This window comes from Colias croceus, chromosome 3 (genome assembly GCF_905220415.1).
Source record: "Colias croceus chromosome 3, ilColCroc2.1".
NCBI classification, from domain to species: domain Eukaryota; kingdom Metazoa; phylum Arthropoda; class Insecta; order Lepidoptera; family Pieridae; genus Colias; species Colias croceus.
This window is the reverse complement of record NC_059539.1, coordinates 3247454-3260844: the sequence shown is the minus strand read 5'-3', so window position 1 is coordinate 3260844 and position 13391 is coordinate 3247454. Positions and strand designations below refer to the sequence as shown.

General features: G+C 35.7%; 2 protein-coding genes across 2 annotated transcripts in view; one reads left to right on the top strand and one right to left on the bottom strand.

Moving 5' to 3' along the window:
• The window catches only part of LOC123706253 (protein Wnt-6), a 39088-nt gene extending 29198 nt beyond the window's left edge, over positions 1-9890 (top strand). The window contains exons 3-6 of the mRNA XM_045655436.1: positions 8048-8154; positions 8449-8655; positions 8963-9103; positions 9517-9890. Of these exons, the coding sequence (XP_045511392.1) occupies positions 8048-8154; positions 8449-8655; positions 8963-9103; positions 9517-9837 (776 nt within the window). The 3' untranslated portion in view covers positions 9838-9890. The remainder of the gene's footprint in view (positions 1-8047; positions 8155-8448; positions 8656-8962; positions 9104-9516) is intronic.
• Positions 9758-11841, bottom strand: LOC123706252 (zinc metalloproteinase nas-5-like). The gene is made up of 6 exons (XM_045655435.1): positions 11760-11841; positions 11462-11647; positions 11179-11363; positions 10932-11073; positions 10726-10859; positions 9758-10485 (listed from the first exon to the last, which is right to left on the bottom strand). The coding sequence occupies exons 1-6, from the start codon at positions 11821-11823 to the stop codon at positions 9901-9903; spliced, it is 1296 nt and encodes a 431-aa protein (XP_045511391.1). The 5' UTR covers positions 11824-11841; the 3' UTR covers positions 9758-9900.
• Positions 11842-13391: the final 1550 nt, after the last annotated feature.

Sequence of the window (13391 nt, the reverse complement as noted above, 5' to 3'; positions counted from 1 at the left end):
AAAGATACCACGCGATAACCCGACTACTGCCCGTACGGACCTCACACGTACCCGTACAGCGAGCCATAAATACCCAGGAATGGCTTCATATCAACAAAAAACTCGGCGATAAATTTGGCGCCCTAAACACGTAAATGTTCTTAATTATAGTGTAATATCCGGAGTATTTTTGTTATATCTAATCTGTTCACTCGTATGGTCGCTCCCATGCAGCCTCCACGCGGATAATGGTCTTAATTTCGATATTGATTACTAATTCGGCTTTCGATTCGATGCATTCAATACGTTTTTAAATGTTAATTACAATAAGCGAATGGAAACTTGATACTTTGGTTTTTATACGAGATAAGGTATTTCTCAAAATTAATAAAAAAGTTTAATGCTCAATCGTGGCTTTTAAAAATAAATTAGTTCGTACCATTGAAAGTATTAAAATCAAAATGTTGATTGTTATATCGCAACAGTTTTATTGACTTGAAGCTAAAATTATAAGTGTTCAGTAATTCCGATTTGATTGAAAATCACCAAATGTATTTTAAATAAATGTTTATAAGTACTCGATATAACTCATGTCAGCTCTTTGGCTCATGCTGCAATAAACAATAGCTCCACTGGGCTATTTGAAATTCAAACATCAACCAACGTAATCGACGTCTCAAGCACGAAATTGTTAGTAGATGCTATATCTCACAAGCATCACGTAGAGAATCCACAAGACAAGTCTTCGAGATTCCACGTCTCTTTCAAACCTACATTAGAGCATACGTCCCTTTCACCTGCGACCGAATACTGGATTATTCCACTTTATTTTTTGTATTTTCTTTGGACAAACGGCCGTCCGTCTGTCAGCCGTGACAGCCGCGCGCGCTTGCGACAATCCGCACTTGTCAACGTCGCCTCAGCCAACGCCAAATTAAAGAAAATGCCTTCACTATGGCAAAATAGCGTGAGATCAAGATTGCTTTTTATGAACCACTCTTTAACGCATAATAATAAAATTAAAACCGAAGCGTAAGGAATTTTATTTATCGTTCGCTTCATGACGATAATGGTGTCGAGGTTTATGTCTGCGCTAAAACACGCTCATTACTTCAAAAAGCTATAACATTTACTTATATGTATTAAATAAGACGTGTCGCTGCATATCCGTAACCATAATTTAATGCCATGTGACGCAACCTCGAACGCGCATGTCCTTCGAAGGTTAATGTTTAACTAGGAAAAGGAAGATAACTGGACAAACCACTCGTAGCGGAGACACAGCGTCGCGTCGTCTCGGGATGCACGCTTTAACAGAGCTAATTATTCCTATTAAGCGAGCACAATCCATTCAAATTAGCCATCGGACGTACGTTGAATAAAGTATTCGCGTTTTGTGTGCGGCTGAATGACGGTGCTCCTTCCGGTGGGTGGTTGCTGTCACAACACGCAATGCGCGTCGCGGACGCACCGCACCGCATAATGAGACGTTTACTCGCATTAGCTAAAGAAATTGACAAGTGAACAATAGCGGGCCGAGGGGAAAAAGGAACGCGAAAACTGCAGAAAGAGCCGGACAGTGTCGTATCGTATTACTCGACGTAAAATATCTGGGGGAAAGGAATGAGAAACGATCGTTCAATTTAAATACGGGTGGAAGACGGGAGCGCGTGCGATCGGTAGCGTGAGAATTCGCTTTATTCGGCGACAGCGGGGCCCGTCGTAGAGCCTCTATGGGACGTCGATAAATCAGGAGCACGTTGCGACTGCGGCGCTCGTATATCGGCCAGAGGAGCCCACAATGGGTGCGCACTGACAAGCTGACACTGACGCAATTGCGCGCCGTCCCCCATCCACCATGTCACCCGACAGTCGAAACGCGCACCCCCTCCGCCCCGGCCCTGTATTTATTGCGCTAAATATTTGAATTAATCAGATGAGATAAAATGCTCGTGTTCGTTCAAACATTCCGATGCGGTCGCTGTGACAACTCGATGTATTGTCCCGGTATTAAACTGATCCTCTTTAAAGAAGTCATCTGTTCTCTTTTTATAGTGCTACGCTTGGATAATTTAAGTCGTTATATTTGACGATTTATGTGGCATAAATAAGCTTAAGAGCGTGTCATAAATGTGTAATCTTAATTCAATTTCAAAAGGGGAAAGTATTAAAATTGTTTCTTGTGTTTGGACAGAGACGGTGGAGGCTTCGCTGTGGCGCGTTCGGTTGTCGTCTCATTTATATGTCGCGGTAAAAACTAGTATGATAATTTTATGAAGGTAAAGTTCCACAAACGCGTAGGTAGTGCAGCATACATGTTTTATGACAGCGGTTTTGCGCGACACCCGATACGCGACGCTCTTCTCGGTCTAGGAAACATCACCCATGTTTCACTCTTCGCAACTTATGGGGTTGAAGTATTACGTGCAGGAATTTAGAGTGTATAGCCATTTAACTATAAAAAATATTACTTACTTTATAGTAATAGCTCGGACTGAATACCTATCTAGGAAGCATCGTTAATTCACCGTATGCCATTGCATCTTGATATTTTCCTTAAGCGTATCTTCAATAAGATTAATAATTGTATTTATATTTTTAAATTACAAAAGTATTCCATATACTACGGTAACATAAACATGAGGCATGTTTAATCGATCAATACTTGAAATTCGAGACCATACATAACGTAGACTATTTCATGAATTTCCACAAGAAATAAAAGTAATCCAAAAGAACGGTGACCACATTCAATGCCAAGTGAACCGAGCCAAAACGGAGCTTATAATGAATACAATATATCAGTTATTAACCGGAATTACAATAAAATAAACTGAAAGTTGTTAACGACAAAGGGCAGAAGTGTCGCTTGATGTCCATATCAAATCTAAAATTCCTACGGGGGTGTGCGTGAATGCTCAATTTAAAGTTGCCACAGACAAACACGATCATTATCTGAGAGCGGGTTTCAGTTATCACTATCTAGCGGGTACGTCCGCTTGGCTCGTGGGCCAAGTGTGAGCTTATAGCGATTTATTTATTTAGTAGGACATTTCAATTTTCTTATTTACCTCCTAGCCTCCTTTTAATAATATATAGACTAATTATTAATAATTCTCGCTTTTAATTTAATTAATATTATCGCTACTTGAACTCTATGACGTCGTCATCTAATGACGACGTGAAAACATTAGACACGTTTACAAAAATATAACTGAACATTACTTACTGAAAATTGTCTGTTAGTTATTTCATTTTCTACTTCTGTAACTTACGTCACGAAATAGATGAAATAAATAAAAATTTTCATATTATGTTCATATCTGTACCCATAATATGCAGAATTTCAGCTGCACTTCTTAATTTATAATTCGACTGTATACAGGAATACCTTACTTTAAACTATACGCTTCAGATTAACTCTTCTTGCTAACATTTCTGCCTTTCACCGCATCGTTATAAATAAAATTAAAATTGCAAAATCCCAGCAATTTCACATATGGCCTGCGAAAGATCATCTCGGTCGCCGCGAGTCTTATCTACACAATTTGACGTACACAGAGGTATTCGCTCTCCGCTTATATCAATATAATTTATATCGCTATTGCAATTGATTAATGTTGTAATTGGACCTTTTTAAATACGATCATTAAAGCCCTGAAACTTGTAACGGGTTATTAAGTGTAATTACATGTGATTCATACTGCGTGTCGGCAAAAAGTTTGGGCTGCCGTCATCGACGGACAAATCAAAATTTATCCGAAAGGAAACTGTCGCGAGACCTAAATCTTTGTTTTTAGCGTCCATTTATACTAATTGCAGCTACTATCGCGGATGTTGTTTTGGAAATTATTTCGCTGATGTCCTTTAAATTTATCAGACCCCTAATGATTGTGAAAGGGTATCAAACAATGCGGGTTTTTATTAATCCATGGTATGATTTTGCAAGTCGTTTGCGAATTGGAATTATGATCGGGTTTGGAATGTGATTTATGAATTGTTCTCCATATTTAGTTTCGACAATGTTTAGCTTAATTGCTAAAAATTATTTATTGGTGGAAAGGTAACTACCATGTCGATAATATAACATGAAATTATAAAATCAATTACATATTACAATTCCTTAATTCATTTACAAGTAGTAACTTAGATTTTAGGAGAATATCACACAGGTACTAAACTTCTCTCTCACTCTCTAACATCTGTATCAGGAAATGTCCAAATGCTTCTATTATCATTTCCTTCAGGGTTTTACGGCAAACTGATATTAAGAAAATAGACCAGACCATACCTTTAAAATAAATTTATATACTATACATTTTACCATACAATCTCATATAAACATTATCACTCGTCTTCATCATCTTGATCTTGAAAGAATTTCAACTCGTGCGGTGAAGGAGGACCCCTTTCATCAAATATAGACATATAAAGAACAACTCCGAAAGTAAAATAGTGGAATATCATCACCGGATCCATGTTGTAATTAATTTTAAGTCACATAATATCAAGCTTTTTCTAGTTAGTAAATATTATCGATGATCTTTGGGTGCTATGACAATTGTAATCAAAAGTTGTTAATCAAAATCGTTGATCAAGGAGTATCGATAGGCACTGTCAACTTTTGTTTAGGTGTATAGTGGTATATAATTTGTACTTCGTTTATAATAATTATTTATAAGATTTTTTTCTTGAAAACTTCATTATTTTCACAGTGCAGCGCAATAAAAATCTTCATTTCATTAGTAATTATAAAAGTAAAAATAAAACTGATGCATGAACATTATTTTACCGAATTAATTTCAGTGTAAACTCTGGTAAAAATTATGTATGAACAAGCACATGTCTTTTAAAGTATAATTTTACAATACACGTACAAAAAGCCGCCTCAGCACGTGCCCTGATCGACAGCATGTCACGGCTGGAACGACTCCAAGTATTTTGACGCTACAAAAACCGATATTATGGAAGCCGTACAGCCCGCAAGTGTGAATCAATTCGAACCATCGATTATTGATCGATTTAAAATTTCGCTGAATTATTCAGACGGACACGGCATAGCGGCATTCCGCTCGCTCGTGTCGCTCGCAAAAATCAATGTCGTAAACAGCCAAATATTGAAGACGGACGTCGTGGGAGTGTCTCAGGGCACCGCATACTCGACGAGCGGAGACGATAGAAAAAACTTAGCGTTTGGTGATGAGAATGTCATGTCCCTCGTTCCCAACGACATATTTGTGAGTCGGGGTCGAGTTTTGCGATAATTACAGTGCATAACGCGGGAGGCTCGCGGGGAATGCTCCGCTCTGAGCTCACCGCCACAGATTTATAATGACGGTCGAGTGTCGCGACCGCGCTGTCCTATTGACAGCGAATCGCATTGAGCGTAAAAAATACAATGACGCCTCCTGCTGGAACAGGAATTTCATAAAGTGAATCAGCTATTGCACACAGTCTATATAAAATATTAAGCGCTGCTCAATTAGCGCAACTTGAATACTTTTTCGATGGTAAAAATGTAATAACTGAATTTTTTGTTTTATATTAAAACACTGTCGTCTTCTAGTGTTGCAAAAAATCCGCATTGCTTAACGAGCGTATAATACCAAATAAAAAGAAGAGTAACATGTAAATTGTTAACGTTAACTTCTTGAAATTCCCTAAAACTTGTCGGCCACGGGCCGGGCATCCGCGCCATTCCCGTTCCCATCGTCCCCCCTCAACTTTTTCCACCATCCAAACTTCTAGCGAGATATTTCGAAATTGACATTCCTTTCATAATTCCAGCGGAGGACGCATCCTTGACGATGCCGGGCGAAATTTAATCGAAGATAAAAATACCCATGAAATATCGCAGACTACAGCGGTAAGCGCTGTAATTACTGCTTGAATTCTGCGTCTGATGGGTGTGCACTCTCGCTTTTTTGTCGCACGTCAATTATATAAATTGTTTGTGCAATAAATTTCTCTGTATCTTGGGACGGATGGTGGAATGCGAGGATGCGAGGCCTCGAGTATATGAGGCCCAATTAGCATGGCATCGATAGGCGCAGGCGATGCCGATCTGCTGTCAACTGTAGCATTGCGTAAACCCGTAGTTATCTAATCTCAATTTAATGAACACTCCAACGGTTGAGCCCTAAATAGGTTTAAAATTTTATTTGTTACTTCCATTTATTAATAAACGTATCGCTTATATGTACTGTATGAGAATGTCATTCTATGATCTTGAATTGGGAATAGATTTTCTTTTTTACATTTTTTGTTACATGTTCTTGTTTCATATTTGAATAACAATGAACATTCTACATCGTTAGGTATACATTGCCTCCACTGCACCTAGGTACAGTTCATTACTGCTATGCACATATAGAAGAAAGTCCAAGAAGCATTGTAATGAATCCAATCATTACTTTCGTGAGTATGAAGGCACGAATTGCAGTATTATTTAAAAAAAAATTGTATTCCGAATATTCACCGTCTAGACTGAACGTTACCACAATTGACAAAAAGAAAATGTTGCCAAATATCTCCACAAAGGGCGCAAATTTACGTAAATTGGCTTGACAGTAATCAATTATAAAAATGGTCCAGGTCCAATCTCCGTCTAGTCAGTTAATCTTTATAACCGCGATAGTACAGAATTAAGAACCGCAAACACGATTTTAAATGGTTAGTCATGGTAAATTATGTGGTAACGACCGTTCGACTAGATTATTGTGAGCGAAATAGTTTTAATATAACAATTTGTAGATGATTTTTTTTTTGGATGACTAATGACCATATTTTATTTTTGTAATTTAACTTATATTGAATAGGTTATTATGGTACTATATTATTACCTTATATGTTATCTTCGATTGTTTCTTTAAGATCGGCTGTCCAGAAAGACTAGAAAAGAAGTCTGAATATACATAGAATACTTAATTCACACTTCTTTACACCCCGTCCGATTAGGGCCCTTCTGGCCTCCTCCACTCAAGCGACAGCTCAAGCCGAGGTTCGTGGTCCCCGTCAAGGGGGGACGCCCTTGTGCATGTCGCTACCAGGGTGAACCTTCAGTTCACCCCCGCGTCCGCGTTAAAATGTAGAAGCCCTTCTGGCTAACATTGAGAAACACCATACAAAAAAAAAAAAAAAAAAAACTTCTTTACACCAATAATTACCTACGTATAGGTAGGGCACCGTTTGTTTGATGAATATCGAGATCTCAGTAGGTCTTCGCTGCTTTTAATTAAAGGGTTTATCCATTATTATCATTAATTAGTCCATATTTCGTATCCAGTCTTACTAAAAATGTATTCTCATACAGTTTCATGTCAAATAATCCTTACTCTCTAGTAGTGTAACTAACGAACCGTACAACATGTTCAAATATTTTATGTATCGAACTGCAATTCGTCAAGCCCATCTCTATTTATTACTATGGCCGTGTGAATATTGATTTTTAGGTCAACAACTTCACATTGTTATGTTATGTTAGTATTCATTTAAAACCTAAGTTAGGTACCGTAACGAATCTGCCAAAGTAACACTAAACTTTATTGTAGTGAACGACAATGGTTATATTTAATTGTGGTTCCATTGTTTCTTAAGTGTCAATTTTAAATAACTAATATTACATATTTCTTCTTACTCGGTAGTTCGGTACACTAATAGACATAGCACCTACAGTCAATTTCATTTAATATAGGTCTACCATTTTAATTGAATACCATAGTAGTTAACTGGCTAGAACTCTCTTCAATTTTGTCACACAATTTCTATTCTGACTCATAGTATGTAGTAAATTGATAATATCAGACATATTTACCTACTGAAGTATAGAGTATCGATCAGTATTTACGAGACACGGTATTTATGACGTACCTACAGTCTCAGTGTGGAAATATGTCAACGCTGGTCAACGCTATAGATGTATATGCTCCATCACTCCCACATCAGAACTAGAACTATTAGTGCTATGAGACATCATGGTAACCCCCCGTGATCATTACTCGTAAAACTTACTTTTCCAACTATTTTTATATGGAAAATAGAAAGTTTATTTAGTTTTTCTTTGTTACAGACACCAGGGAGACCGGGTTCGTGAATGCCATCACAGCTGCCGGTGTCACCTATGCTATCACGAGAGCGTGCACGGCGGGGTCACTGCTCGAATGTTCGTGTGAAAAGGTAAAGAAATCCCTAATAATTCAATTTTTTTAAAATATCTATTTTAAATATGAATTTTGTGTCTTAGGTCAGGTACTAATGGTTTGTTGGTTACATGTCCAAAATAAAAAGAACAATAAAATAATTCTACAAGAATTAAATAAAAGTATAATAAGGTATCTTATGCCTTATCTGTATCAAATCTCACTTCCCTAATAAACTTAATTGAACAGTCACTTTGATTTGATAAATATCAATGTATAACAAATCTTATGTCATAACAGTCCATAAAAAAGCTTATGTTCCCATAAACAGGAAGTTCCAAAGCCTCGTCGTGGACGCGTAGCAACGATACCCCTCCCACCTGCGCCAGCGCAAACGGACCGCTGGCAGTGGGGCGGCTGCAGTGACAATGTTCGCTTCGGCTTGCAGAAGTCCAGGGAATTCATGGACAGCAGATATAGAAAGAGAAGCGACATCAAGACGCTTATAAAGCTCCATAATCACAACGCTGGGAGGTTGGTTAGTAAAAATTTTGTTAATTTGTTTGACGATGTCGTTTCAATTCTAGCAGAAATTATTAATTATAACGGTCATGTCCAAGTAAGAGAAATAATATTTCTAAATATATTATATTTAGCAAAGTATTTGCCATTTATATTTAGTTTTCTTCGACATGCTCCAAAGTAACATCTAGTTATCGCCAGTAAACTGGAACTAATAAACGGACGTTTATCGAATCCACTTATCTAGATGGCTATAACAAAACCAAAAAGTATAAAGCATACTTAAATATCTATGATTATTAACTACTATTTCTATTATTTAGGCAATCAAAGCCAACATGAGGGTAGAATGCAAGTGCCATGGCTTATCTGGTTCCTGCACCCTCAGAACTTGCTGGTGGAGAATGCCAACATTCAGAGAAGTCGGTGATAAGTTAAGGGACAAATTTGAAGGCGCTGCTAAGGTAAAGTACATTAAATAGTTGGAAATAAGAATGAAATGTTTTCATCTACACTAATATTATAAAGAGGAAAACTTTGTTTGTTTGTTTGATTGTAATGAATAGGCTCATAAACTACTGGTCCGATTTTAAAAATTCTTTCACCATTCGAAAGCTACATTATTCACGAGTAATATATTACATTATCACGCTAAGACCAACAGCAGAAACCGCGCGGCATTTTTTACTTCAAAATATTACAATTTTATTATCATATTAAGTTGTAAAATTTTATTGCCGGTGAAAGATTACGTCCTGCATATATTTGCATAAAAATATTTTCTATTTTGACATAAATCTTAATTGGAAATGTGAGCAACCACTACACATAACTTAATTTTTATGTAAATAGATCTATAGTTCTGATATTTTAACAGGTAATCGCCAACAACGATGGTGATAGCTTTATGCCAGAGAGTCCAATCATAAAACGGCCTGGCAAGAAGGATATTATATATTCTGAAGAATCGCCAGACTTCTGTATGCCAAATTTGAAGACTGGGTCTCTAGGCACCCAAGGACGCCAATGTAATATTAGCTCAGCTGGCACAGACAGCTGCGATCAACTATGCTGTAGGAGAGGTTATGTACAAAATACAATTAGGGAGACTGAAAATTGTAATTGTCAATTCAAATGGTGTTGCGAAGTTATATGTGAAACATGTTATGTAAAACGTGACATACAAACGTGCTTATAATGTGATAGATAATGTATTAAATGGTTAATTAAATAAATAATTTTAACAAACTATGTATTCGTTTTAATTCTCCTCTCCCGTTGCGTAATCAGATAGATTTAGTAAATCCTTGTTTGAGTTTTTTTTATCATATTTAGATTTTAATGTCTGTGACCGTGGTGTAGTATCATCCTTATCTCTTTTTAATTTATCTGAATGGTCACTATTTTTATCTTCATTTTTATCACTTGGTACAGTGTTGCCATTTTTTTCTACATCATCATGAGATTTGTCGTGCTCCTCATGAGATTCATGTTTAACGTTTTCTAGCGTTCCATCTTGTGGAGCATTATCTTGTGTATCTTCTTTTTTAATAGCCTTCTTTTTATCCCTCGTTTCTTTAGAAGCTGATATGTCAACTAATTTTTCAGGCTCTTCATCTTTTATTCCTAAGTATTTATTTGGTTTATTTCTTGGAGTTACTGTATCTTTCTTTTTTGGTCTGTAACTCTTAAATTTGGGCCCCGGTGAAAATATTTTAAGACATTCAGGAAGACGCGCATTATCCTTGTGTTTTGATATAATAAAATTGTATAACATCTTAATTTTTTGGATATCTCTATAGCTGAAACACTTTCCAGGTCCAATTTCCATGTCCAATGTAGCATCCTATAATATTTACAATGTTGAATTATAGTTAAAATTTCATAGATTTACCTGACTTTTATATTACACTAGCGGTCCACCCCTGCTTCGCCCGTCGTACATATTCACGTTTTCTCTACATAAGAACCATCCTCGTACTTCAAGGAATATAATAAAAAAAGAATTAAAGAAATCGGTTCAGCTGTTCTAAAGTTATGCGCTTACCAACACATTTTGGGATTCATTTTTATATTATAGATTTACCTGTGGCAAAATTGTGGCTGCTCCATTCACTGTATACTTATGAGAATCATAATGTCCAACACTTTTAAAATCGTACTCAATGTCATGAAAAAGCCACTCGTCGTCTCTCAATATTTTAAACAATTTTAACTTATCTGCAAAATATTTTTTAAAATATATTTTCGTTTTAATTATGTCGCTTCAAAATATTTGAAATTAAAACTTACCGGGCATAATGTTATCTTTTTTAATTTTGATGAAATCATCTCTATTAGGTGCATTGTGTTGTGGAGGTACACCTACCAGGGACAAAATAATTTCCCCCATACCGTTTTCACTTTTTAAACAGTCATAACCTAATACTACTTTCTGTAAAAAGTGACATCAACTATATCTTATATATAAGTAATCTATCTATATATCTATCTATATCTTATATATTGCAGTTATTTTTTTATTTAGAGCTATCTCTACCTGTACTCCTTCGTTTGTAAAGCTATTGAATGGATGATCTTCGCAACCTAAGAGACCTTGACGATTAATAAAGAAGACCCATCGGCTGCCATCTTCTGGTGGCTGCAGCAACTCCAGGAAACGCAATCCAGTTATTCGACCTGTGTGGTCTAAAAATGCTCGAATTGTATCCCGTAATGCTTTATCTGCAAAAAACATTTTAACCGTTGTATTGTGTGTGTGAGATATGGAATATCTCAAATGAATTTAAATTGAAATTTTTTATAAAGTTTTTATACTCAACCAAAGGAATAGTCATCAATATAATAAGGTATAACTCCTAAAGGCCAAATGTGGAATTTATTCATTTCATCTGGATCCAAATCAAAACCGGCTTCTTCATTATTATCATCTTTGTCAACATGATTCAATTCTTCTGATCCCTTTCTTAAATGTCTCAGAAGCGTTATAGCTCCATGAACGTAGAAATCTGAATTAAATACATGTACAGCATAATTCAAAGGAGGAATTCTGAAATTACCATTATTGAACTATCTATCTAAAAAATACATTTAACAAGAAGTAAATGTTAAATTACTTACTATTGGGAATTACATAAAAAAGGACAAAGATAACACCGAAAATTCGTACAGACCGATGATTCATGTTTGAACAAAATATTTGATTTTTGAAATCAATAACTACCTATTTTCTTTTTCAATAAAATCGATTCGCGATTTATTTTATGCTGCAATAAAATTACAATATACGAATCTCTAATGCATTTCTTTATTTCAATTCGATAACAAAATAAATACACACTGTAACATTTTTATATGATATTTAGAATCTCATTGATGTTGAAATTATTTTCAAAAGGCAAAAATGTTTATCAAACGAAATATAACCATCACAGACCACAGAGAAATGAACACAGCGATAGAACAAAAAAAGTGCATTAATCGCAAAAAATCCAACCCACTTCAACATACAAGGTCCTGCGTGAAAAATTATTCACGCTGTTTCAGATTCAGCCACGCCATTCGTATCTCTTATGACAGATTTCTTAGTTCGTAAACATAAATTTTCTCTTGCGCTCGATACTCGTGGGAACACGCTTGAGGCACTGCCGACCACCAAGATCGACAAACTTTTCACTTTCGACGTTTATTCCCTACAAATTTCAACCCTATGCAGCGGGGATAAGTCACAATTTCGATTAAAAAATAACCATCATCTATTTAGAAATAAAGCCGTTTTGAAAATTGCACTATCAAAACCCTATAGTTGCGTTCGCAATAAAACAAAATATGGAATAACTTCGATATGTTCCAAACTGATTTATAGTATACGCTTTAAATCTATTTTAATATCTATGGAGGACATCTGAATATGACGAATTTAAATACTAATAATTAATCTTTTGTAGCTTAGATGATATTTACAAATCCATTAACATCCCAATAGGTACTGATAGGTACCCGAATTACGACAACAATAATTAGAACTGAAAGTGGCGGCGTGACTCGCGTGGTAACTGTTTAAAAGTAATGACCAGTAGTCCTAAGTTGTCCCTACTATAATTGATATATCGCAGTACCAAATTTCATATACATTAATCAACACATCCATACAAACTTTCGTGTTTATAGCACTAGCAGGACTCCACTTGAAATTTTGAATAAGATCCAGAAAATTATATCGCCCTTTTTGCAACTTCATAATAAGTACTCAGTCATAATATGTAAACTAAGGCTGTGTCTACACGATTCTAAACGTAGTGTATTTTATCACAGTCCTTTAATGGCCGCTGGAACAAGCATGTAGCTTGCAGATAAATGTTATGGGTTCGGCTTGTACCATTTCAAGACCATAATATGTCATTGCTTGTAATAATGTTGTCAGAATCGATCTCTGCGTGTTGTTTCTGTTCATAATCTTTGTGTATGGCTCTTTATTTTTTATGGAAATTAGTGAAAAATGAAAAATAATATTAATCTCGATAGTTTTATGATTTTTTTTTTATAAAAGCTATGTCAAAAATATTTTTACAAGATTCAAAGTGTAAAAATTAGATGAATTGGTGGATGGCGAAATAAAAAATGGTATATTTGATTGATTTTATATTTTTAGTAACAACTAATCAATATTTTAATCATAAATAGATACTAATGTACAATTGGCATTATAATAATGCGTCAAACCCAAGACGGTCACTGGACGAAGTAATTTCA

What these genes read in the sequence shown, in the direction of transcription:
- LOC123706252 (XM_045655435.1), bottom strand. Translation starts at nt 11,823, where the DNA reads ATGAATCATCGGTCTGTACGAATTTTCGGTGTTATCTTTGTCCTTTTT. An exon ending in TTTTTATGTAATTCCCAATA is followed by an intron (nt 11,648 to 11,759) that starts GTAAGTAATTTA and finishes TATTTAATTCAG; the next exon opens with ATTTCTACGTTCATGGAGCT. An exon ending in TATTGATGACTATTCCTTTG is followed by an intron (nt 11,364 to 11,461) that starts GTTGAGTATAAA and finishes TGTTTTTTGCAG; the next exon opens with ATAAAGCATTACGGGATACA.